The sequence below is a fragment of the Suillus plorans genome (genome assembly GCF_016647745.1).
Source record: "Suillus plorans strain S12 chromosome Unknown HD556scaffold_6, whole genome shotgun sequence".
In the NCBI taxonomy this organism is placed as follows: Eukaryota; Fungi; Basidiomycota; class Agaricomycetes; order Boletales; family Suillaceae; genus Suillus; species Suillus plorans.
This window is the reverse complement of record NW_024537390.1, coordinates 884,511-907,332: the sequence shown is the minus strand read 5'-3', so window position 1 is coordinate 907,332 and position 22,822 is coordinate 884,511. Positions and strand designations below refer to the sequence as shown.

The window sequence follows — 22,822 nt, the reverse complement described above, 5'->3', positions numbered from 1 at the left end:
AGTTGCGTGAAGCACGCAAAGGGTCTAGTCACATCTGGGAGATGATCCTGACCGAGGATGTCCGCTTGGGACAGCGGTGAACAAGTTGCTATGGCCCGGATGGGTGTTTTTTTCGATCTTCTACGGGCTCGGGGAACATGCGGGCCGCTGCGGCCGTGGCTACGGCCGTGACATCCAGAACGCCATCCCAGACTTGAACAAAAGCTTGAACTTACATTCCTCGTAGTACATCCATCGACAGCCGAGTCTACCCCCGCCGACAAGTCTTTTAACGAAAGGAGAGAATGATCGCGATCATCACCCATTCGTTGCCCCAACTTGCCCCGGCAACACCTACAAAGCCTTCACCTTTCCTAAAAACCTCACAAGCTCCCGTACCAGAATCTCTGGCGCTTCTTGTTGCACCCAATGGCCTGCGCCCTCGATCAAAACGAAATCCTCGTCTTGCATGCCTCCCGCGCTGCTACACACCACCTCTCGCATCTTCCTCACAGCACCTGGAATTTGATACACTCCCCAATCCCTAGCCCCTGATATAAACGCCGCAGGCACCTCCACTTGTCGCCCAGCTAGAGCACGTAGTTGGGCTATACGCTCAGGGGGTGGAGGTGAGAGTGCGCTCCGATAATAGTTAAGCCCGCCCTGAAAACCAGTGCGGCCGAATTCAGCAGCGTATACTCCCTCGGCGACTTCATCACCCCTGGGCCATGTGATTCGGGCGTCCATGCGTCCATGACGAGCGATGACGTCTGGCATGCTTTCGTGCAGTGGCATGACATAGTACTCTGGCAGAGTAGCAAGATCCCTTGTCAGCTCACTAACGCTGGGCGAAGGTGAAGATGCAGAAGGTAGGGGGTGTGCATCATTTCCATCCCAATTGCCGCTCTTCATGTAGACATAGCTGCCGAGAAAATCGTACAGATCCTTTCCTCCTTTACCAAGCATGTCCGCATTGGCGGAAGGAGTAGAAAAGTATGCCGTATAGTGCTTGCGCGGAGGTTGGAGTGCAGCAAGCGCAGTGGCAATGTCAGAAACGACGGAGTGTCCCTTCGCTTTGTCATCTCCACCCTCGTTACTCGTTTGAGACCAAAGTTGGCCACTGGCACCCCCAAAGGGTACGCTCATGAACACGACCGATGCAAATAGCTCCGGATGCGCCACAATGCAGTGTCCCGCAAGAACAGACCCAAAGTCATGCCCCACGAGCATTGCAACAGATGAATATCCGAGCGCTCGCACAAGGGAACATACATCATCTGCGATGTTGAGTATATGATACGGGGAAAGCGTATCCTCGTATTGCACTTGACTGGCGCCTCCGGATCCTGACAGCGTTGTTCGCCCGAAACCACGCAAGTCAGGGGCAACAACATGATAACCTTGGTGAGCCTTGGCGATAGGTACCAAGACTTTGCGCCACGAGTAAGCAAGTTCCGGAAAGCCGTGAAGAAGAAGGATCAACTGGTTGGGTGTGCTCGAATGATTGCTTGTATCTGGAAACGCTTCCAGGATATGGACATTCAGATTATCGCGGTCGCTCAAAGTGATGTACCGAGATGTAATTTGAGGAGGGAGGTCAGGTAACCCGACTGGCGCTAATATTGTGTTCATGACGTGTGAATGAATATTTCTGTCCAAGAAATCTTTCACCAGTCAGTCACAGGGTTCAGTGAATAGGAAGGGGGTCGTTACATTGCAATCTTGGTGATTCGTTGAATGTACAGGATCCAAGAACTTCAATATTCAGATCCCCGTTGATAAGATTAGACAAGCGGCATCAGTCCTCTTCCGTACGTAATTGTCCTGAAGTGAACTTGTCATGTTGGATCAACTAATGAACCCGGGCGCAAACACGACAAATGCAAGCTACAGCCTGACTGCTGTCAGTCATATGTTCATACACATGCCCTATGCGATTGTTCAATCCGACATGCATGCAATGTACCCTAGGGCCTTAGTAAGTACGCCTGGGAAATATGGCCATCAATATCCAGGAGACGCCATATATAACTCGACTCACCCGAACGAACTTGGGTTGTTGCACTGGCATGGCAATGTAGAACTCGATATATGTTTAGCCTGTCACATATTCTTATCTGCTGCGCAGCAAAAAATGATGCAACCTGTGAAATGATCGCCTTGAAATACGTTACGAGGGTAATTTGATTGTAATCTTCTATTTCTGGCAGGGGGCGCTGTCCAGAAATGAATGAGGCGATCCTAATTACAACACGTCAATTGCAAGGAATACCTAAACTATCGTGCTACGCGTCTGGTTGAAAACGCACCAGAAGTTCAGAAGCGATGAAAAGGATGGTGATGAGGTTTGAGTAAGACGTTATATGCACGGAAGCGACAAATAAGCGTTGATAGTGGTCGGCAAAGTTGGGGAGATCACACTGTGTGCCTCAATCAAATCGCCTGAGTATTTGAACCGAAAAGCTTGGACGTACATTTTTCAAGTTGCGCAGCCTCCATCACAAGCTTCCTGAAGGCTCTGAAACTTAACCGATGCTGTGTGTCCGCCACGTCCGATTTATTTGGCATTATTTGTCGCACCCTTAACCCACAATTAGAGTACTTAAACCGCGTCGCTCAAGCTTTGTTCTTGTTCACCGACCTCGACAACGCCCTCTCACGCCAGCCCTCCTTTATATTAGGTTTGTTTGAGCTCACCATCTATGGTGTTGATAAACTGATCATAGCATTATTATGCGCATATAGACACCTCTGTTTACCCTAGAATCACAATGTGCGGCATCTTTGGCTACTGCAACTTCTTGAAAGAAAAGGTAAGTTGCTTTCCTATGCAAGCTATTTCTGGCTTCTGCATCGTGGCGGCGCATGTATTCTCTTCGTCTCTACAACTCCGCGCGCGATGTCAAGAGCCTTCGAGCAATTTCGACTGACCATGATTGGGTTGCCATATTTAGTAACCTTATCTACGGCCTTTGCTTCGCGGTTTCATTATGTATTCCCTGATATTACGTTAGCTAACTTCACCTACTACAGGATCGTAAGGAGATCTTGGAGATTCTTTGCACGGGTCTAGCTCGTCAAGAGTACCGTGGTTATGATTCTGCTGGTCTCGGTATCGATGGCGACAAAACAAACGAAATTGTTTTTTTCAAGGAGGTTGGCAAGGTTGCCGGCTTACGGCAGCGTATTGCAGAGTCCACCATCGACACCACCAAGACGGTGATATCCCAGGTCTCTATTGCCCATACCCGTTGGGCAACGCATGGTCCTCCTTCTGTTGCCAATTGCCATCCCCTTCGATCTGATGTGAACAACGAGTTCATCGTTGTGCACAATGGTATCGTGACCAACGCCATAGCTCTTCGGCAAGTCCTGCAGAAGCGTGGCTTCAAGTTCGAGTCTGACACTGACACGGAGGCGGTCGCCATTCTGACAAAATACGTCTACGACTCTCGGCCTGACAAACGCATGACCTTCACAGCTCTCGTGAAGACCGTCCTGAAAGAACTCGAGGGTTCTTTCGCCTTGGTCTTCAAGTCTATCCACTTCCCGAATGAGATCGTGACTGCCCGTCGCGGTTCACCCCTCCTGATTGGTGTTAAGACTGATAAGAAACTCAAAGTCGACTTCTTGGATGTCGAGTTTGCTGGAGCGGAAGCTGACACAAAAGCTGAAAGCCGTGAGTTATCTCGTCCCTCGATCTCACCTTGGCTAAATGCTCTTCTAGTTGCTGTTCCCACTTCCCCCACTTCTCGATTGGCGCCTCCATCGTTACCCAAGGTTTCTCGCCGTCGGTCCCGCAACTTTATGTCGGAGGACGGCATGCCCCAACCCATCGAATTCTTCATCGCCTCTGACGCTTCCGCCATTGTGGAGCACACCAAGCGCGTGCTCTACTTGGAAGATGATGACATCGCTCACATCGCTGAGGGTCAATTGCACATTCACCGTCTGCGCCGGGATGAGTCTGGTAAGGCCGAGACACCTGCCATTCGCAACATCGAGACGCTCGAGATTGAAATCGCCGAGATCATGAAGGGCAAATTTGATCACTTCATGCAGAAAGAGATTTACGAACAGCCTGAATCCGTCGTCAACACGATGCGTGGACGCATGAACTTCGATGATTATAAGATCACGCTCGGTGGGCTGCGTGCCTATCTGCACATTATGCGCCGCGGTCGTCGTATCGTATTCTGCGCTTGCGGAACGAGTTATCACTCTGCGTTGGCAACTCGTGCGATCTTCGAGGAGTTGACGGAAATCCCTGTCAGTGTAGAACTCGCATCCGACTTCCTGGACAGGAAGACTCCCATCTTCCGCGATGACATCTGTGTCTTTGTCAGCCAGAGTGGAGAGACCGCTGATACTATCCTGGCATTGCGGTACTGCTTGGAGCGTGGCGCCCTTTGTGTGGGGGTCGTCAATACTGTCGGTTCGACGATCTCACGTGAAACACACTGTGGTATTCACATCAATGCTGGCCCTGAGGTCGGCGTTGCGTCTACCAAAGTATGGAAATTTTCCCATTTTTTTAACCATCTGACATGAACGTTTTGTAGGCATATACCTCCCAGTACATCGCACTGATGTTGATGGCACTGCAGCTATCGGAGGATCGGATCTCCTTCACTGAACGCCGCAACCAGATCATTGATGGCCTTCGTGCTCTCCCTGCGCAAATCAAGAGTGTTCTCGAAAATGACAAGAGCCTGCGAGAACTTGCCAATAGCCTCCTTGCAAACTCGCGCAGTTTGTTGCTGATGGGCCGTGGATATCAGTCAGTAGCTCTCGTTCACGACCCAAACCGTAAGATTAATCGATGATCTCTTTTAGGCATGCTACTTGCCTCGAGGGCGCCCTCAAGATCAAAGAGATTAGCTATATGCATTCGGAGGGTATCCTTGCAGGAGAGCTCAAGCATGGTCCCTTGGCGTTGATCGACGAGAACATGCCGGTCATCATCATCATGACCCAGGATTCTCTATACCCGAAGGTCCAGTCCGCGTTCGAACAGATAACCGCTCGCAAAGCTCATCCTATCGTGGTCTGCAACGAGGGTGACACCGGAATCAAGGCTGGGGTGAAGACCATTCGCGTTCCTCGCACTGTGGACTGCTTGCAAGGTCTTTTGAACATTATCCCCCTGCAGCTGTTGAGCTACCACTTGGCCATCAAGAACGGGTTTGACGTCGACTTCCCGCGTAACTTGTGAGTTTTTGAGTTGTATTTTGGTGTTCAACGCTCACTTTGTCCTGCAGGGCCAAGTCAGTCACGACCGAGTAAATGACCAGCCGTGGCATGCGTATCGTTAACTCAGGTTATCATCATGCACCTCAAAATTACTGTACACATACACCCCTTTCACGGACTTGATTTGGTTTTGCACTGGACAACGGACGATCTGCATTCATGGACGGTTTCAACCTTTCTTTTCTTTTACTTCACAATTCTCATCCGATACCGTATATCTCCCCTTGTTTGTCGCCGACTCTTCATTCTGTATACCATATACCTCAGCAACTGTCTTTATGACCAGAGCGCTGAATCTAGCTATTTGGAGATGACGAGGCATGACTTGAAGGATATGATGGATCAAGTGAACGCCGCGGTTTTGTTGTAACTTGTACAGTAAGACAATGAAATTATTGCCTTGTGAATTATCACATGGGAAAACTATCGTATATCATTGTCAACGGAGCGCAGAGAGACAAGCTCATGACCCTGTCTCATGCTGACAATACCGATCGATGCGTACGCGTAAAGCTTGAGACGACTGCGAGTCGTAGCTCAATTAACTACAGAATTAGTATGGGAGTCCTTCTTGGTCCCTTGTAGGGCCGCCTTGATTTTGTGTTCGATCTAGAGTCAGTCTTTATGTTTGGCTACTTGATCACACCCGACCCCTGATGGTCCCATAGTAGTCCTGGGACTGATGCTTTTGTGAGCGTGTCACTGTCCAGATCGCATCTACTAATTAGCAGGGGTGTTTCTGGTCTGCGTCTTAGGTACAATCATCGCAAGGTAGACACTCGACTCGCCTTGAAAGAAAATTTGATTTTTCTATCAGTTTAAACACCTGCTGTCTCTCAGACTGCTATTGGCATCTTCAATGACGCATTCTGATGTAACGCGCTGTAGAGGTTGTTGTGGACCATCACTTACATTTTCGAGGGCTTGATCACCTCTCCCGATATGGTGGACAAGTGCGAATGAAGGCTCTGGACACCAGCAAGAGTCGCCATCTGCAATGAATGTTTCGGGACGGCAAAGTGACGTTGGATACTATTTCAGAGAGGTCTACATATCGGCTTGTAGATGAATTACTAGGAGGGTTGCGCATATCATAAACTAATCTTGTCACCAGCGGTCTTGTTTGCGGGAATGAAGTCCAGAAGTATACTCAAACAGGTGGGGAAAGCTTTCGCTGCCTAAAGTAGATTCGTCGAGTTTCAACATAGCATAGCAAAGCGAGCGCGAGATGACCTACCCATCAGCATTTCCAAGAAGTTCCTCAAACCTTCTTCTGAGATACTCGAGCTGATCATTCAGCCCATTTTCGGGTGTTCCATATTCATGTCCATGGTCCATTTCAAAGGCAAGGCAGTCTCTTAAAAATTGATCCAGGTCCTTCACGCGCGCGATAGATAGTTCTGGTTCATTTGATCCCCTTGCGCGAGCGAGGTAGGAAGCAACTAAGGTCGACATGCCACCTGGGGCGTGGTCTTCAGGAACGTTTTGAGTGTAGGGGACATGGATACCTACCAAGAACAGAGACAACGATCGAAATCTGGAATTGTATGAGAGTTAGTTTATCGTAAAATGATATGCACTTTCAACCTGACCTGCTTACCGGACAATGCCGCCGAAAGACCCGTAGTAAGCGCCCCGAGTAAAACTTGTAAACCTATCGCGACGTTCAACGCCCAGCCTGTCATTTTTGCTGAAAAAGAAACGCCATCAGAACATGCCAGTCATAAGGAACTTCAGCATCGTGCTCTCGTACTGAGCAGAAGAGGAGTGATATTTGACAATTTAACCAACCTTTTACAGCGTATTGTTCCCTCTCCCTCTCCGCATTGCGAATAGTTGGACGAAGTCGCTCTTCTATGGTCCGTCGCTGTAGGTTCAGGCTGAGAATCGATGTAAACTAGAAAGGGGGAGCAACACGAACGTGAGGTTTCTCTTCGACAGGCACTATGTAGCCAAGGCCAGAAGCGCTGACGGGAGCCTGGCCTGAAATGGTGCGCCGCGACAATCCGCGCATCATATGAGCGTCCCGGCTTCTCGCAGGTGGAGGAGCCTGAGGGACAGGCTCAAAATCTGCATATGGATCGTTGCGACCACGAGCCGGTGAATGTCTCCCTGAACTGACATTGCCAAGTAAGTGCTTCTCATCCGCCGATGACTGGGTCTGTGCCAGACGATCTCCGTTGTCTTCAAATCCAAGTGATGATTGCGAAGGCTGCTGTTTCTCGACTTGGGGCTGGGCAGAGTGCTCAATGGGCGTGAAAGGCAACTTAGGCAAATTTTGTTCGAGATCCATGGTGCTCCAGCAATGTGGATTGGGTCAGAAGATGGAGAAGCTTGTGTGAGGCAACCTTGAGTCCCATCGGAAACTTTATACAGAAGGTGAGTATTCCTGAGCACTGGTACGTCTTATCGCTTTGTCGCCCCGGGAATGACAACCGTTCCGGAATGTTACTTCGGCTGCCGAGACACTTTATGAGAGAGAAGAGGTACGAACAGCATAACATAAGGACATACCTTGATCCAGGCAACCAGGCTCAGCCGCTCGAACAGGTTTCAGATACTACCTGAAATCAAATACAGCAACGAGCATTAACGAGTTGAAACTCATGCCTCGATTTTCGTTCTCGGGAGGGTGTTGTGACTGTCGTCGACCTCTTTCTCTTACGACTTACGTAAGGTTTAGGCACGATAGCGGTGCTCGGGCTTTGCTCGGGCTTACTGAGGATTTTGGAATCAAACATATCCATCAAGTGACATGGACATTCTCTTGTCGTGCTGTAAGTGAGGTAAAACATGTACCTCGTTCTTCTAGTTCTCAACGGTGACAGCTTTCCCCTGGCACTCATGTGATCATTTGGAACGTCCATATACATATTACTCAGGACATATGCTACTCAGTACCATGCGTCATGTACTCACACCCGAGTCAGCCTTCATCGCATCTCGAGTCAGTGTTGTCCTTACTAATCACGTTGAGACTCGTCTCGTTTCCCGATCTTGTTCCGTTCCGTTCTATCTGCGCTGTTAGCCCTTTATTAAAATTTGTTGGGGCAGTGCACTGCCGTCACTGAAATTTCTCGTGGTTTGTCGCAGAAATCATGGAACTGAGCTGACTATAAATCGGTTGTCAGACAACTCAACTCATTGTCTTCGAGCGATATTCTATTGCGAAGGTTTAGAGACCGAGGTCCAATTCGACTTGAGCTTCAGCACCTGACCTAACGCCCCTCCTGATTGGTGTGAAGACTGATAAGAAACTCAAAGTCGACTTCCTGGATGTCGAGTTTGCTATCATAGAGCGGAACTTGAAGCTGACACCAAAGCCGAAAGCTGTGAGTTATCTCGTCCCTCGATCTGATCTTCGCTAAGTGCTCTTCCGGTTGATGTTCCCACTTCCCCCACTTCTCGATTAGTGCCTCCATCGTTACCCAAGGTTTCTCGTCATTGGTCCCACAGCTTCATGTCGGAGGACGGCATGCCCCAGCCCATCGAATTCTTCATCGCCTCTGACGCTTCCACCATTGTGGAGCACACCAAGCGCGTGCTCTACTTGGAAGATGATGACATCGCTCACATCGCTGAGGGTCAATTACACATTCACCGTCTGCGCCGGGATGAGTCTGGTAAGGCTGAGACACCTGCCATTTGCAACATCGAGACGCTCGAGATTGAAATCGCCGAGATCATGAAGGGCAAGTTTAATCACTTCATGCAGAAAGAGATTCACGAACAGCCCCAATCCGTCGTCAACACGATGCGTAGACGCGTGAACTTTGATGATCGTTTCTCGCACTATGGACTGCTTGCAAAGTCTTTTGAACATTATTCTCCTGCAGCTGTTGAGCTACCACTTGGCCATCAAGAACGGGTTTGACGTCGACTTCCCGCGTAACTTGTGAGTTTTCGAGCTGTAGTATCTTGATGTTTGACGCTCACTTCGTCCTGCAGGGCCAAGTCAGTCATGACTGAGTAAATGACCAGCCGTGACATGCGTATCGTTAGATCAGGTTATCATCACGCACCTCAAAATTACTGTACACATACGCGTAAAGCTTGAGATTACTGCGAGTCGTAGCTCAAGTATCTCATAATTAACTAATTAGTACGGGAGTCCTCCTTGTTTCCTTGCAGGGCCGCCTTGATTTTGTGGAACTCGACTCGCCGGGTGACGGAAGATTTTGGATATTAGCAAGAGTCACCATCTGCAGTGAGTGTTTCGGAACGGCAAGGTGACGTTGGATACTATTTCAGAGAGGTCTACATATTGGCTTGTAGATAAATTACTAGGAGGGTTGCGCATATCACAAACTACCCGTCTTGTTTGCGGGGTTGAACCTTAATTGAGGTCCAGAAGTACACTTAAACAGGTGGGGAAAGCTTCCGCTGCCTAAAGTAGGTTCGTCAAATTTCAACATAGCATAGCAACGCGAGCGTAAGATGACCTACCCATCAGCATTTCCAAGAAGTTCCTCAAACCTTTTTCTGAGATACTCGAGTCGATCATTCAGCCCATTTTCGGGTGTTCCATATTCATGTCCATGATCCATTTCAAAGGCAAGGCAGTCTCTTAAAAATTGATCCAGGTCCTTCACGCGCGCGATAGATAGTTCTGGTTCATTTGATCCCCTTGCGCGAGCGAGGTAGGAAGCAACTAAGGTCGACATGCCACCTGGGGCGTGGTCTTCAGGAAAGTTTTGAATGTAGGTGACATGAATACCCACCAAGAATAGAGGTACCGATCGAAACCTGGGATTGTATGGAGAGTTAGTTTATCGTAAAATAATATGTATGCACTTTCGAACTGACCTGCTTACCGGACAATGCCGCTGCAAGACCTGTAGTAAGCGCCCCAAGAAAAACTTGTAAACCTATCGCGACGTTCAACGCCCAGCCTGTCATTTTTGCTAAAAAAGAAACGCCGTCAGATCATGCCAGAAATAAGGAACTTCAGCATCGTGCTCTCATACTGAGCGGCAGAGGAGCGATATTTGACAATTTGACAAACCTTTTTTAGCGTATTGTTCCCTCTCACTCTCCGCTTTGAGAATAGTTGGACGAAGTCGCTCTTCTATGGTCCGTCGCTGTAGGTTCAGGCTGAGAATCGATGTAAACTAAAAAGGGGGAACAACACAAACGTGAGGTTTCTCATCGACAGGCACTATCCAGCCAAGGCCAGAAGCGCTGACGGGAGCCTGGCCTGGAATGGTGCGCCGCGACAATCCGCGCATCATATGAGCGTCCCGGCTTCTTGTAGGTGGAGGAGCCTGAGGGACAGGCTCAAAATCTGCATATGGATCGTTGCGACCACTGGCACGAGCCGGTGAATGTCCCTCTAAACTGTCATTGCCAAGTAAGTGCTTCTCAGCCGCCGATGACTGGGTCTGTGGACGATCTCCGCTGTCTTCAAATATCAGTGATGATGGCGAAGGCCGCTGTTGTTGGACTTGGGGCTGAGTAGAGTGCTCAATGGGCGTGAAAGGCAACTTGGGCAAGTTTTGTTCGGGATCCATGGTGCTCCAGCAATGTGGATTGGGTCAGAAGATGGAAAAGTTTGTATGAGGCAACCTTGAGTTCCATCAGAAACTTTATACGTAAGGTGAGCATTCCTGAGTTGCTGGCATCTTATCGTTTTGTGTACACAGCTCGCCCCGGGAATGATAAGCGTTCCGGAATATTACTTCGGCTGCCGACACACTTTATGAGAGAAGAGGTACGAACAGCATAATAACGTAAGAACACACCTCGATCGAGGCAACCAGGCTTAAATACTTGAAATCAGTTACGACAACGAGCATTAACGAGCAAGTTGCAACTCATACCTCGATTTTCGTTCTCGGGAAGGTGTTGTCGACCTCTTCTTCCTGCGGCTTGTGAGTAACTAATGGAAACATATGTCGGAAACAAACCTAAGGACCATCATAATGTCAAGTTCATTAGGCGCTTGCGTACGGTTTAGGCACAAATCCAGGTTTAGCAGCGCTCGGGCCAGGTCCCAAACGACAACATTTTAGAATAGAGCATCCTGTCAAGGTCTTCCTCTCCTGCAGTGTTGTAGGTGAGGTAAATATGTACCTCGTTCTTCTAGATCTCGACGGTAACTCTTACGCGTGATAGCCAGGCCCTGGCCTATCTGCTTGGCACCCATATGATCATTACATCACGCTGAGACTAGTCTCGAAGTTCTTAGAAATGCCGATCTTGTTCGGTTCGGTTCTATCTGCACTGTTAGCCCGTTAGTACAAGTTGTTGCGGCAGTACACTGCCGCATCACTGGTAGCTTGTCGCAGAAAACATGGAACTGACTATAAATTGACAGTCAGGCAACTCCACTCATTATCTTTGAGCGATATTCTATTGCGAAGGTTTTAGAGACCAAAGTCTCTGGAGGTCTAGTTTGACTTGAGCTCAGCGCCCGACCCAACATCGGCGTATTGCTGAGCTAGGGCCGCCACACGATATTACGAGGTGATACCCAAGTACTAGGTGTCACATGTGTCGTGGCTCGTAGAGATCCCCGACTCCGGATCCATGAATGATGAAGCTTAAGTGCCGTAAAGTGCCACTAGTACTGCAGTGGTTTCTACATAGAGCCGATCTATTTCGGAATGCTAACAAGGTTTCTACATAGAGCCGATTTATTTCAGAATGCTAACAAGCCCCACATCACTCGGGTCCGTGCATCAAGTAATTTACGAGGACGGCCGTAAGGTCAAGTCGACATTGACAATGTCATTTTAGAATTGACCAGGCCTATTGTTGCATGCGGCGTGCCTACAAAAACACCGTTTCGACCATGGGAAGGGTAAACAAAGTAAAGGTTTCCTGGCAGTCCATAGGTGCGAGCTCGAATGTTCTCGAGCTACAGCTATTAAGGCTCTCCTAGATCGCGAAAAAACCGCGTGTTATTAGAGTTCGAGTCAAGAACGTGTTGAACTCTCGTCAGAAGGTTACACGGTTCCAAAGCTAGCAATATGGTACGAACCGCCTAGATAAATACTGAGGTAACAGGTTCATTCAGTTGACACCCGCAATGCCTCATACTAGTATCGTGTTGATTTTCTCCGCTGCCGTCGCAGTCGTGGCAATTGTCGCCAAAGCTTTCACAACCCCAAAGACAAGGATACACAGCAGTGTCAGCGCCGTCAGGACATTACTGAGTCCTCCTGATATCCCCACTCACGCGTTATTACGCGCAAGATCCATACCAAACCAGCGTTTGGTGAAGGCGCTCGGTATATCGAGCACCTTTGTCAGCGATGATACCGGCGTCCATGACAACTTCACTCGCGAAGCGAAAGTCCTAATAGGCGCTGTCAGCGCGAAAGAGGGATGGTCAAGGCTTGTTGACATCGCCGAAACCTGCGTGAACAGGTTCCTTAACGCAAAGAGCCTCGACTACGCCACCTTCGTGCAGTCTGTTACGCTCAGTATCGTATTGGCAGGTCTGTTGGGCACAGATATTGAAGATCTTGACCCCGTGGACGTGGCATTTGTGACAAAGGCCATCAACGACCGTTGGGCACAATCCAAATCGAGCACTACTCTCACTGCAGAAGTGCTCGATCGCATCAACCATCACATCATCAGATGGGTTCCAGACCGAACTAATCCTCTCAATCTCATCATCCCCGCATATGAAACAATGTGGCGCGTAACAGCAATTGCGGTGGTATATTCTAACCGCGATAGCGTGCTACGCGATGCATTTACCTCATATAATGAGAACCCCACTGACGATCAGTTCCGCGCCTTCGCAAACGAAGGGACAGGAGCGCAGCCTAGTGCAGAGGCAATCATCTGTGAGGTTCTCCGACTCCACCCCCCGACTCGTCACATCACTCGTGCCGTGGTCGTCCCATGGTGGAAGCGACCGTTCGTCCCATCCACAGATGTGGCAGACATCGAAGAGGCACACAAATCGCCTCTCTTCGGAAATGATCCAGAATCCTTCAATCCTATGCGGTTTCACGCGAGCCATGCCGCTCCTAAAAGGGACCAGCTGTATGCCTTTGGGCACGGAAAGCTGAAGTGCATAGCGGCAAGCTGGGCACCACCGGCTGCAGCTGTCATCACCGCGAAGATCATGGCCAGATTGGATGACGTTGCGTTCAAGTTGCAGGAAGGACCATGCATTGGGAAAAGGGAGGGTTGGTCGATCCAAAGAGTATGACACATATTGGACTCGTCAACTATTGCTTGTACTGTAAGCTAGTCACGTAGGCTTGTGATGTTTTACCCGGGAGTCATGAGATATATGCTATTCGATTTGTCAGATCAATGTGGTCCATAAGGAGATACTCAACATTGACGTGAAAGCGAGTCTTATTTTCATGCGCTCATTCTAAGGTGGCGTCACACACGCACTGTACTATGTTCCAGTCCTTTGCCCATCAGCCTAGCGCAGTCCTTTCGAACACGTATTCGTCTCTTGTAGCCGCATTAAATGCTGATCCTGTCTGGTTTTCTCATACGCCTTCGTGCCATGCGGAGCGGACTAAATCCAGCGAAATTCCATATGAACAGGACTGAATGGGTGGCATAGGCCGGAAAGCTGTTCCCGTGTATGTCTGAAGAAACTTGGCAGAAGCTGGAGTCTAGGTTGCCGTGAAGGTGCTGAACAGTTCCAGTGTTCTGCCGTTCATTGAAGTTAGCGTACGTCCAGCTGTGTTCAGTCCAGAAATCCTTGGGTATTAGATAATCATGTTTTGATTGGACGACAAAGACACCATCAACTTTCCAGTGTATGCAGCGGCGGCGCGTTGACAGGTTGCGAAATGGAATATAGAAACAACAAGAGTCTAGTATGGAGACAAAAATCTACTCAGCACCTCGACATTCCTCTCTAGCAGCGACTCTCAGGGTATTGAGTGCGTGTGGCATCATGATGCGTCGCGTCAAGACTTTGGTGGAAGGAATTTTCGCTTTCGGAAGAAATCGGTCGCATAAAACTTTCCACTCGTGATTCTCAACCCATCGCAGTGATGATCGACAACCGCCCAGCTGATGGTTAATGTAATTACAGCCAGCTCACAAGTCAATGTAGCCATCAAAGAACAGTGAGAGTGACATTACGGCGAGGACTTGAAGTTGCGAGTCTCGTTTTCCGCATATATATTATAGCTTCTGAGAACATGACTGACCATGATAGTACTTGATAATTGTTAAATTTAGGTAGCACACCACGTCTAAGAGACGAGGGAGCCACTGGTTGAACGTAGATTTATATTTTCTGAATCGGTGTTCGCGGTGCTCGGCTTGACATTGAATAAGACAGTTCATTCTAGCAAATCTGATTCATCATTATTATAAAAAATGGCGGTAGACTTCCTTACATGCATTCATCAGCATTTCTATTATAACGCCCCAAACACTAGGAATTGTCGTAAAGAATTGCGGAAGCAGCGAGAACCTCGCTTCTCTCAGTGATCCTAAGATGCCTGATTCAAATCTGTCTCAGGCTCTAATCCATCAAAAGAAACCCATCTGTTCGTTGCTGACAGCGAAGACTGCGTACGCAGTTTTACACACATGTCAGAGGAATCCTGTAAGGGAGGCTTGTAAGATGGAAGCCGAGGTCAGTATGTCTGATGGTGTTTAAGGTACCACCGGCATCGCGGTAATATGATTATGAGTATCTGATCATCCTTAGTATTAACTTGATTGAGATATCCATTCACAATACCCGCCTCAGTCAATTGAGTAGTATCCTGGGCTCGTAGATGTGGCGCTCCCTGCGGCACAGAAAACAGGGCCGTGGCCGCCTGAATCTGTTGACTACACCGTTGACATATCAGAATCTGAAGAATAATTCCACTCAGAAAACGTAACCATCTCTGGGGATGATCTGAACGGTCTATTTTCACGATCTCTGCACAGAAACATTCCATGGGAGGGCGGTGGTAATTTTTCTCTGAGACCAAATAATACTCACTGTATCAGCATGACCTACTAATATTCCGTTTCATCGGCTACGATATGTAGGCAGTACAGGCTATGTTTTGCGACAGAGGCTCACTTCCCCGTGCCTGGAAGAGCGGGTGGTTTGGCTCAGAAAACCGGACGAAGTTTGATAAGTCCAAATACTTTTCAAGGCACAACGAGTCGGCGCGACAGTCGGGGACCATGTATTGCCCAATGATTATGGTAGTGAACACGGTGAGCCCTTGATTTTCCGATAGTGTAGGAGACCGGGTGAGTGAAATATAGGATGTGGGCTACAGAATGATGAATCCTGTAGACGCTCGTGTTAAAGTTCAATTTGTGTGAATAATAGAGCACGACGTACGAAAATGCCGATGCATAAGATATGCAGGTAAAAAATCATTAGAAAGAAGATTCAGAATCAATCCATAAACCTAGTCCAGCAATGGACTTCCATTCTATAGGAACACGGCAATAAAAATATCAATCTTTCATCGCGTCGCAACCTGTCGCAATGGGTGTGAAGTGGCGTGCAACCAGGGATAATGCAGTGGTCAGCGCTAGTATGAAGATGCCGGTACCGATACTATATGCATATGCCATAAGTTATACTTAAATCCGAAAACTCACTTCGTAAAAATAGTCACGGCTCTTACACTGGATGCCGCAACAACAGAAAACTAGGACGAAAGGGTCTTCCTTGCGTTTTGGGTCATCATGAGGCCTGATGTAGCATTTTTCGGAACAGCTTAGCATCCCTGGAACCTGATCTTGCGCCTCAGGTCGTGAAGCTTTGAAGCCTGATGTAGCGTTGAACAGCCTAGCATCCTTAACCGTACACAAGACTCTGGGCTGAGCGCTCGAGCGCTCATCTGTATACAAGGCCCAATCTGGTGTTTAGTTTATACTTTAAACCCCGATACACAACGTACGCGTAAAAGTTTGAACAAGCTACACATGCTGCACAAATCAAGTAAGTAGATTGCAAGACCGTCAACCTACCTTTTATTAGCTTATATTTATTATTTGTTGGATCAAATTTCGCTAGTGGCCAACTCAAGCTTGCCCACAACGGGCTACAACCTTTCAACCGTGTGTCCGAGTAATCACAAGTGAGTCTCCAAACAACCGAATCAGAAATAGTTTCGTGACCTTAGAACAAATTGCAGTGGCAGTCATGCACTGACAGAAGTTTCTTTTTAGAAAAAACTTTATTCATTATCTGTTGGGACCTCGCACAATACCTATTGTTTACAGAAGTATTATTTTGTTGTTAGTGTGTTTCAAGTTGAACTTATTTTGTCTTCTAGCACCCTTCGTGCAATGTTGAGTTGCCATCGCATCCTCCGTCAATTCTTGCCGTCTTCCGGATCAGGGTTTCCGGTCAAAAATCAATGACCATGCGCATCCCGCAGCATACTAGTACTACTTGCCAATTGGCACTATTTGCGACGAAATCCTGTGGCTTCATTTTTAGTATCGACTTCCAATAAAATGCTGACGCGCTCACGGCCAAAGAGCTCTGATATAAAGGGGCCCATAAAGTGTCTAAACGATATCATTGTCTCCCATTTCTAAGTTGTCTAATCGTTGCTCAATGGCCATTCTCTCCGCTTTAGTTTTAGCCACGATCGTGACCGTGGCTCGAGCCCAGTCTCTCACCGTTGTAAACAAATGCTCTGAATCTGTTTTCTTGTACACGAGCACTAGCTACGGTTCTATCGACACCAACGTCAACATTGCTCAAGGCCAGAGTGCAAACCTAGGCATTAGCTCCAACTGGGATGGCGCTATCAACGTCGGTAAGTGTGTAACTCATCTCGCCAGCTTTTCGCTGACCGCGTCACTAGGTACTGGATGCAACAGCGGCGGTACTACGTGTACCACTGGTGGGCCTACCTGGGATGGTAACACTCCCTTCAGTAGAGCCGAATTTAACTTTGTGGGTTCCCGTCGCTGGCATCAAAATAATTACTGACTTAAAACGTAGTACGCAATCCCCGGAAAAGTGACATACGATCTCTCGTTCATCTATGGGTATAATGTTGGAATGGAGATTTCCTCCGCTGATTCGAGTTGCGATGCCTTCGCTTGCACGATCTCATCTGGCTGTGTGAGTGATCCATCTGTGTTGACATTATGCATATTCATGATGTTTTAGCCCGTTCCCGGACCTGGATCCGACACGTGCTACTCCCCGTGCTGCTCCTCTGCGAGCGCGTGCAGCGGTGGTGCTCTTCCCGCTGGCGGAGGAGGCTGCGTTAACAACGAGGGCCCTGGCCCCAACAGTCCTTTCTACTATGACACTTGTTATAATGCCTATGCATTCCCTGACAATGACGGCGCGAGTATGTGTTTTCATTTTACTGCCATCGGTACAGCGGGCTGATGATTATCGTTCAGATGGTTATGTTCCTGCTGACTTTGTCGTGTATACTTGCGGGAACACCGATATCACTCTTACTCTGTGCCCTGGCGTAGCGAATTCTCACTACACTTCGTAGATATAGGCGATGAATGGCCATTTATGTTGTAAATTGGAGCTGTCGTATTCGTTCGATACAACGTGGTTTCTTGGTGCTAATCTTGTCAGTAGTTGTTTGTGGGTAGCAAATTATGTCTATATGTATGTACTTTGAATGGAATCGGTTCGTACGATAATTGTCAAATTCAATCGCGTTGTGACACGCTCTTGCATGAAACCCTGTTCATGATTTTCTTGGCCGACAATCTGTGAGAATATATCAGATTATCAATCGTAATGAAAGTCTTCATTTCACTCTACATGCTCATTGGCGCTCACTAACACTGCATGCTACCTCGTACAGCCTTGTACCTATACGATTGAACTCAGGGGCTGCGTCCGGAAATTGCCGAATTCAAACGCCGCTTATTACCTTGTGGAATATGATATTTCTTCGACTTGAACAACGTGCTACTTGCTTCCATCTATTGAACTAATTACTTGACGTTCAAGTATCTTTATGGCTCCCATCAGGTCTGAAAGGCAGAAAAAGCCATATACTGTAAGTTTTGATTTCGTAGCAGGTGTCTTGTCTGATTCATCGATGCCCTCAGCGTTCTCAAGGGTCTGACGGCCATTGGGTCCATGACCGAGCTCCGCTTCAATCAGCAAAGGCAAATACACCAGCCAACACTGGTTCAACTACAAAGCTCATCGTATCCAACCTACACTACGAGATCACGCCTAAAGACTTGGTGGTAAGTATTTTATGCCGCCCATGACTAGAAAGCGCCTTATGTCCCATTCCAGTCCATTTTCGGACAAATAGGCACGCTCGTTCGCGAGCCTTTGATTAGGGTACGATGATTCCGAATTCGAAAACATCCCATCACCTCCTACCCGGATTTTTATTTCGCTCGCATGGACCGGACAATGCTTGTGGATGATTCGGATCGCTTTCGCTTCTGGTTCATATGACTGAAGATGACAACCAAACTGAACCTGAAATCCGCTTTTCATTTTTAAAGTACGACCGCAGTGGACGTTCATCTGGTGTGGCAGTTGTGTCGTTCGAGACACCCTTGCAAGCAACACGTGCCAAGAGACAGTTCGATGGTAAACTTGCCAAAGGTATGTATTGATATTCGATGGTTTGAGTGTGCAGTGTGACCTGGATGCGTCCTCATTTAATCGTTTTCTTCACTATGTAGGACAATCTATGGAAATCACATTCGACACCGCGCCATTACGAACATCCTCGCTCTTGAGTAGGATTGAACGACCTTCGTTGGCAGAGCGTTTGAGTGGCGGTGCTGGACCGAAACAGCAAGGAGGGTAAGGAGTGAAACACCTCTAGCACTGCTTCTAACTGTATCCTCGTGTTCTCAGTGCCGGTTTAACTCGCACACGCCAACCACGATCCGCGAAAGTTGCCTCGTCATCGAGGACAAAGGCTCCAAAGCCTGTGCGATCTAAAACCCCCACGGCAGAGCAGCTTGATGAAGAACTCGACACTTTTATGGCTGATGACAAAGGTGTTACAGGCAAGAAAGCGGCCATTACTGCAGAGGATGTTGAGATGGCGTGACCTGTTGGGTTTGTGTCAAGTATCTGTACATAATACATGTATGCTATTATATATTGGGCTAGTTACTTGCTTTTAGTGTTCCGAATAGGTCCTAGTAGTGAATGGAGTGATTTACGATTCCGAAATACATAGATCGGCTCTAATGCGGCTCTATCTTCACGCTTGCGCCAGCGGTCGTTGAACGTTGAGAGGTGGACTCTGGAGGGGAGAAGTTCGGTGTTTGAATTATGGCAGGTGAGAGAAAATTGCTCTATTGATATGTACTAAACTATCTAGACGGGACCCCCACCCTCGAAACGTCCGCTGGGTAGGGGCGTGCTCTATCTTATGATTCGGACTAGAACCCCGAAAACTGTCTTTGTTGCCCTAATCGTCGAGTTCGCGGTCTTTGCGCAGCTGCTGCAGCATCCTATGCCAATTTTTTAACCCTCGTGCTCGTGAATGCCGCCATCTCTTTGAGTCCTGTCCGTAACTCTCGACACCAATCTCGCTGCCGTTTCTTACTGGTACCTGCACAGTGCAGTGCAGCCTAGTTATGCCGTCGCCGTCAGTCGATTTTTTTTATGGGCAACAGCGCATCAAGACTGGGCGGCACGTCCGCACAAGATCTAGCGCCAGATCCCCGTTGCGCTCACAGTCATCATCCCTTGCCTCATTGCCTCCTCTCCTCCTTGTCAGTCATCGCTATTGGCGCGGTCTTCACTTTCTTTCTTTAGTGATTTCCACTGCATCCTCGATTATTCCTTCTGCTCCTAGCTTGCAGCTCCGCATTACATACACATGTTCCTGTCATTGGTAGTCATAATTTTATGTTACATCCTCATCTCACCAGCAAATCAAAGATACGTTCATGATGAAAATTTCATCATATATAAAACATTGTCCAGGAGACGCTACACTACACACCCAAGTTCTGTATCGAAAAGGATGGTGGACACGAGAGATGGTGCATGAGAATGAAGAAGCCAAAAAGTGGTGTATGGGAAAGCGCTGCACCAAGAGCGTACTAGTGTCGCTAACTGCGGTGACTCTAATCGTGGTCTTTGTGAGATAGGTTTTTGAAAGACAGAGAACCCATCTATTTCGGAATCAGTTGTAAGTACACACTAGTTGATCATCCGTTTTGCATTCCACCTCACACGGCGTGTTCTAAAAATGTCAGATGCGGGCTTAGCAGTTTCGTTCGGTATTACACTAATAATAAAGACATGAGTCACATGACTAAGTAAAACATCCGTAGCCTATCAAGTCCATTATGATTTATTACTTTTATGATCCTGCGTAATCGTGTAACGTTCCTCAACGCCAGCACGTATCGTGGCAGACTGGTCTTCCGTGAGCAATACAATGTCGTATTGTAATAACTTGAATGAACCACCCTGAGGAAATCCGCGCTTACGAGTTTCTTCATCGTCTACAACGTCCTTTAAGTTCTGTAAAGACGAGTGTCAAACCAAGTGGTCTCAAAGGAACCTAGGAACCTAGACATACCACTACCAAGGATTTCTTGACACCGAAGACGCAATCGCTTCTTAGATAGTCGCAGCCATCTGGATAAAATGCCGTGACCAATTTGTGGAAACCAGGGGCTTCGACCATCATGTGTAAATGATTTGGCCGCATGTTGTGCCGGCCAAGAAGGAGAAGAAGTTCACCAACAGGACCCTGTTAGGGACGACATTTTCAGTGTAAGATCACATAGCCATGAAACATCGACTTACGTCTCCAGGAATTGGGTACGCTACTGGCACAACAGCGCGATAGCCAAATTTACCATCGTCGTCGGAGCGTAGGCGACCTCTGCAGTCGGGATGCGAGCGGTCTGCGTATTGAGTGTCATAAAATCCTGACAGAGATAATGAGTATGAATCGTAAGATAAGATTTGGAAGGAGCTAACCATGGTCATCGGTCTCCCAAGTTTCAATGACGGCGTTGGGGATTGGCTGCCCATCAGTCGTCAAAATCCGACCTTCGACGTACATGTAATCTCCTTTTCCTTCAGATGCAATCGATTCACCAAAGTCCACTGCGAGTCGATTTACATATAGACGTGCATTGGAATTGCTTGCAACTCACCGTCTGCAGCATCCTCGGTGTAGAATGGACCCAGGACGCTGTTCTCGGTTGCCCCTCCTGCAACGGGATTGTTGAGTGCGTCGACGAGAGCAGAAACACCCAGGACATCTGATAGTAGAATGTTTTCTTGACGCAATGGTGTGCACTTTTGTCCAGTGCGCGTCAAGAAATCAATCGCTGCCATCCATTCGCCTGTGGTTAGACTAGAAATAGTCGTGGCGTCAATCGAGAACTGGAGATTTAACAGGAAGAAAACATGCCTGGTCTCATTGACGAACTGGTGCAGGTGCTTGACCAGTGCCTTGAAGATGAACCTGTGGCGTCTGCATGCATACAGTATGTTATATGTGTGCCCACTTGCGTCTGAAGTACTCATGGTACGTACGGATCAGGCGTTAGCTCCGTGAGTTTCTGAATGTTGGCGGTGATGATATCTGGTCTATCAGGTAACTAGTATCTCGTCAGAAAGAATCTGTGAGTACCACGACAACGACTGACTGGCAAGTGGAAGTTTGGAGGAGAAATGCCGTTTGAGGTGGCCTTGACTTCCGGTGCGTCTGACATGATGTGGATTCAGAGCAGGTTGGGGTGATAATGCCACGGTCCGGAACATGGGATTATATAGTGTGACGGGTATAGAATGATATAATATCTGGATGGTCCGGATCATTGGTGCAATGAGGTGTTCATGCTGGCAGCACCTCGATTATGTAGAACCATAATTATTGAAATATATATTATGATATCCCGTCTTGATCCCGTCGTAACCGTTTAGCAACTTTACGTAGCTTCAGTCTCATGCCATTACTCTCCTCGTTCTCATACTGCCATGCAATCACTGTCTGACTTTCAGTACTTGCGAAAGTCGTTGTATTTTTGATACTTGATGATGTGGCCAGGATTTCAGTAATATTGGTCAACTGATCATGATGGGCCACGGCACAGGGAATCCGAGGTGTACACATTTCCGCGAGAAGGGTTTTGGCAAACGCAAACGCCGGAGTGACCAGCCTCCAGGCTATTTGTCATGTCACCCTTCGACCAATTCCCAGAAGTTGCTCCAAGGTACGAACATTACTCATGATCCTTGGCGAGGAGCCCATCTTCGTTCCTAATATGACATTTTAGTAATGCTTGTTCCACCCTTTTGCTGACACCATCTGTTGACGTATAGGCTCTCAACACTGCGTCTGCTGCTCACTCCCCTGAATATCATGTTTCGAGTCAGTTCAACGCCCTCAAGCTCGTTCGACAACAGCTTATCTCCCTTTCATCTCGAGTGTGAGAAATATGCAGATAGTATAGGACGAGGCTGAGATGCACAGACGCTTACACAACCCTCCCTACCCGCATGACATTAATATCGCGGCTATATCCGTCGGTTGTCTTATAGCTTGAGGTGTATGTTAGTCCATATATCATTTATGCCATAGGTTTCTCACTTGCAATTGACGGACCGTAAGTAAAAATAATATATAATTTCACACTTTGCCTTTTCAGGACCACTCCCACTAGTGATATCATACCTTACCGTGCGGTA

The 22,822-nt window shown here is 47.9% G+C and overlaps 9 protein-coding genes across 9 annotated transcripts; 5 read left to right on the top strand and 4 right to left on the bottom strand.

Moving 5' to 3' along the window:
* Positions 1–5: 5 nt before the first annotated feature.
* Positions 6–1,715, bottom strand: HD556DRAFT_809153 (alpha beta-hydrolase). The gene has a single exon (XM_041311693.1). The coding sequence runs from the start codon at positions 1,609–1,611 to the stop codon at positions 334–336; it is 1,278 nt and encodes a 425-aa protein (XP_041165455.1). The 5' UTR covers positions 1,612–1,715; the 3' UTR covers positions 6–333.
* Positions 1,716–2,465: 750 nt separating this feature from the next.
* On the top strand, positions 2,466–5,458 carry HD556DRAFT_809633 (uncharacterized protein). The gene is made up of 7 exons (XM_041311695.1): positions 2,466–2,660; positions 2,715–2,792; positions 3,013–3,658; positions 3,707–4,491; positions 4,542–4,759; positions 4,816–5,190; positions 5,248–5,458. The coding sequence occupies exons 2-7, from the start codon at positions 2,751–2,753 to the stop codon at positions 5,267–5,269; spliced, it is 2,088 nt and encodes a 695-aa protein (XP_041165454.1). The 5' UTR covers positions 2,466–2,660; positions 2,715–2,750; the 3' UTR covers positions 5,270–5,458.
* A 754-nt stretch (positions 5,459–6,212) lies between these two features.
* On the bottom strand, positions 6,213–7,970 carry HD556DRAFT_1336269 (uncharacterized protein). The gene is made up of 7 exons (XM_041301904.1): positions 7,747–7,970; positions 7,154–7,689; positions 7,024–7,099; positions 6,825–6,922; positions 6,745–6,769; positions 6,470–6,692; positions 6,213–6,410 (listed from the first exon to the last, which is right to left on the bottom strand). The coding sequence occupies exons 2-7, from the start codon at positions 7,523–7,525 to the stop codon at positions 6,383–6,385; spliced, it is 822 nt and encodes a 273-aa protein (XP_041165453.1). The 5' UTR covers positions 7,526–7,689; positions 7,747–7,970; the 3' UTR covers positions 6,213–6,382.
* Positions 7,971–8,573: 603 nt separating this feature from the next.
* On the top strand, positions 8,574–9,346 carry HD556DRAFT_809597 (uncharacterized protein). The gene is made up of 2 exons (XM_041311694.1): positions 8,574–9,127; positions 9,181–9,346. The coding sequence occupies exon 1, from the start codon at positions 8,693–8,695 to the stop codon at positions 9,104–9,106; it is 414 nt and encodes a 137-aa protein (XP_041165452.1). The 5' UTR covers positions 8,574–8,692; the 3' UTR covers positions 9,107–9,127; positions 9,181–9,346.
* A 69-nt stretch (positions 9,347–9,415) lies between these two features.
* On the bottom strand, positions 9,416–10,742 carry HD556DRAFT_1263802 (uncharacterized protein; the record flags this gene model as incomplete). The annotated part of the gene is made up of 6 exons (XM_041299083.1): positions 9,416–9,619; positions 9,679–9,901; positions 9,954–9,978; positions 10,039–10,136; positions 10,238–10,313; positions 10,359–10,742. The coding sequence occupies 6 exons, from the start codon at positions 10,740–10,742 to the stop codon at positions 9,592–9,594; spliced, it is 834 nt and encodes a 277-aa protein (XP_041165451.1). The 3' UTR covers positions 9,416–9,591.
* Positions 10,743–12,262: 1,520 nt separating this feature from the next.
* HD556DRAFT_1228582 (uncharacterized protein) lies at positions 12,263–13,402 on the top strand (the record flags this gene model as incomplete). The annotated part of the gene is made up of 1 exon (XM_041297235.1): positions 12,263–13,402. One exon carries the CDS (start codon positions 12,263–12,265, stop codon positions 13,400–13,402), a length of 1,140 nt encoding a protein of 379 aa, XP_041165450.1.
* Positions 13,403–16,690: 3,288 nt separating this feature from the next.
* On the top strand, positions 16,691–17,906 carry HD556DRAFT_1285359 (Osmotin thaumatin-like protein). Its single transcript, XM_041299322.1, has 5 exons — positions 16,691–16,955; positions 17,004–17,095; positions 17,144–17,266; positions 17,315–17,501; positions 17,557–17,906. Exons 1-5 carry the CDS (start codon positions 16,751–16,753, stop codon positions 17,655–17,657), a joined length of 708 nt encoding a protein of 235 aa, XP_041165449.1. The 5' UTR covers positions 16,691–16,750; the 3' UTR covers positions 17,658–17,906.
* Positions 17,907–18,137: 231 nt separating this feature from the next.
* Positions 18,138–19,205, top strand: HD556DRAFT_1438301 (uncharacterized protein; the record flags this gene model as incomplete). Its single annotated transcript, XM_041305832.1, has 6 exons — positions 18,138–18,179; positions 18,232–18,375; positions 18,428–18,475; positions 18,646–18,748; positions 18,829–18,952; positions 19,007–19,205. The coding sequence occupies 6 exons, from the start codon at positions 18,138–18,140 to the stop codon at positions 19,203–19,205; spliced, it is 660 nt and encodes a 219-aa protein (XP_041165448.1).
* A 1,157-nt stretch (positions 19,206–20,362) lies between these two features.
* HD556DRAFT_808970 (Intradiol ring-cleavage dioxygenase) lies at positions 20,363–21,932 on the bottom strand. Its single transcript, XM_041311692.1, has 8 exons — positions 21,781–21,932; positions 21,668–21,732; positions 21,543–21,605; positions 21,283–21,485; positions 21,104–21,232; positions 20,927–21,051; positions 20,697–20,870; positions 20,363–20,638 (listed from the first exon to the last, which is right to left on the bottom strand). The coding sequence occupies exons 1-8, from the start codon at positions 21,844–21,846 to the stop codon at positions 20,459–20,461; spliced, it is 1,005 nt and encodes a 334-aa protein (XP_041165447.1). The 5' UTR covers positions 21,847–21,932; the 3' UTR covers positions 20,363–20,458.
* Positions 21,933–22,822: the final 890 nt, after the last annotated feature.

Coding starts and splice junctions, on each gene's coding strand:
- HD556DRAFT_809633 (XM_041311695.1), top strand. CDS start 2,751: ATGTGCGGCATCTTTGGCTACTGCAACTTCTTGAAAGAAAAG. Junction 2,793..3,012: donor GCAACTTCTTGAAAGAAAAG/GTAAGTTGCTTT, acceptor CACCTACTACAG/GATCGTAAGGAGATCTTGGA. Junction 4,760..4,815: donor CTGATGGGCCGTGGATATCA/GTCAGTAGCTCT, acceptor GATCTCTTTTAG/GCATGCTACTTGCCTCGAGG.
- HD556DRAFT_808970 (XM_041311692.1), bottom strand. CDS start 21,846: ATGTCAGACGCACCGGAAGTCAAGGCCACCTCAAACGGCATTTCTCCT. Junction 21,606..21,667: donor ACGGAGCTAACGCCTGATCC/GTACGTACCATG, acceptor GTATGCATGCAG/ACGCCACAGGTTCATCTTCA. Junction 21,052..21,103: donor TTGGGAGACCGATGACCATG/GTTAGCTCCTTC, acceptor TATCTCTGTCAG/GATTTTATGACACTCAATAC.
- HD556DRAFT_809597 (XM_041311694.1), top strand. CDS start 8,693: ATGTCGGAGGACGGCATGCCCCAGCCCATCGAATTCTTCATCGCCTCT.
- HD556DRAFT_1336269 (XM_041301904.1), bottom strand. CDS start 7,525: ATGGATCTCGAACAAAATTTGCCTAAGTTGCCTTTCACGCCCATTGAG. Junction 7,100..7,153: donor CTGTCGAAGAGAAACCTCAC/GTTCGTGTTGCT, acceptor CTGAACCTACAG/CGACGGACCATAGAAGAGCG. Junction 6,411..6,469: donor CTTCTTGGAAATGCTGATGG/GTAGGTCATCTC, acceptor AATCTACTTTAG/GCAGCGAAAGCTTTCCCCAC.
- HD556DRAFT_1285359 (XM_041299322.1), top strand. CDS start 16,751: ATGGCCATTCTCTCCGCTTTAGTTTTAGCCACGATCGTGACCGTGGCT. Junction 16,956..17,003: donor GGATGGCGCTATCAACGTCG/GTAAGTGTGTAA, acceptor CCGCGTCACTAG/GTACTGGATGCAACAGCGGC. Junction 17,267..17,314: donor GCACGATCTCATCTGGCTGT/GTGAGTGATCCA, acceptor ATGATGTTTTAG/CCCGTTCCCGGACCTGGATC.
- HD556DRAFT_809153 (XM_041311693.1), bottom strand. CDS start 1,611: ATGAACACAATATTAGCGCCAGTCGGGTTACCTGACCTCCCTCCTCAA.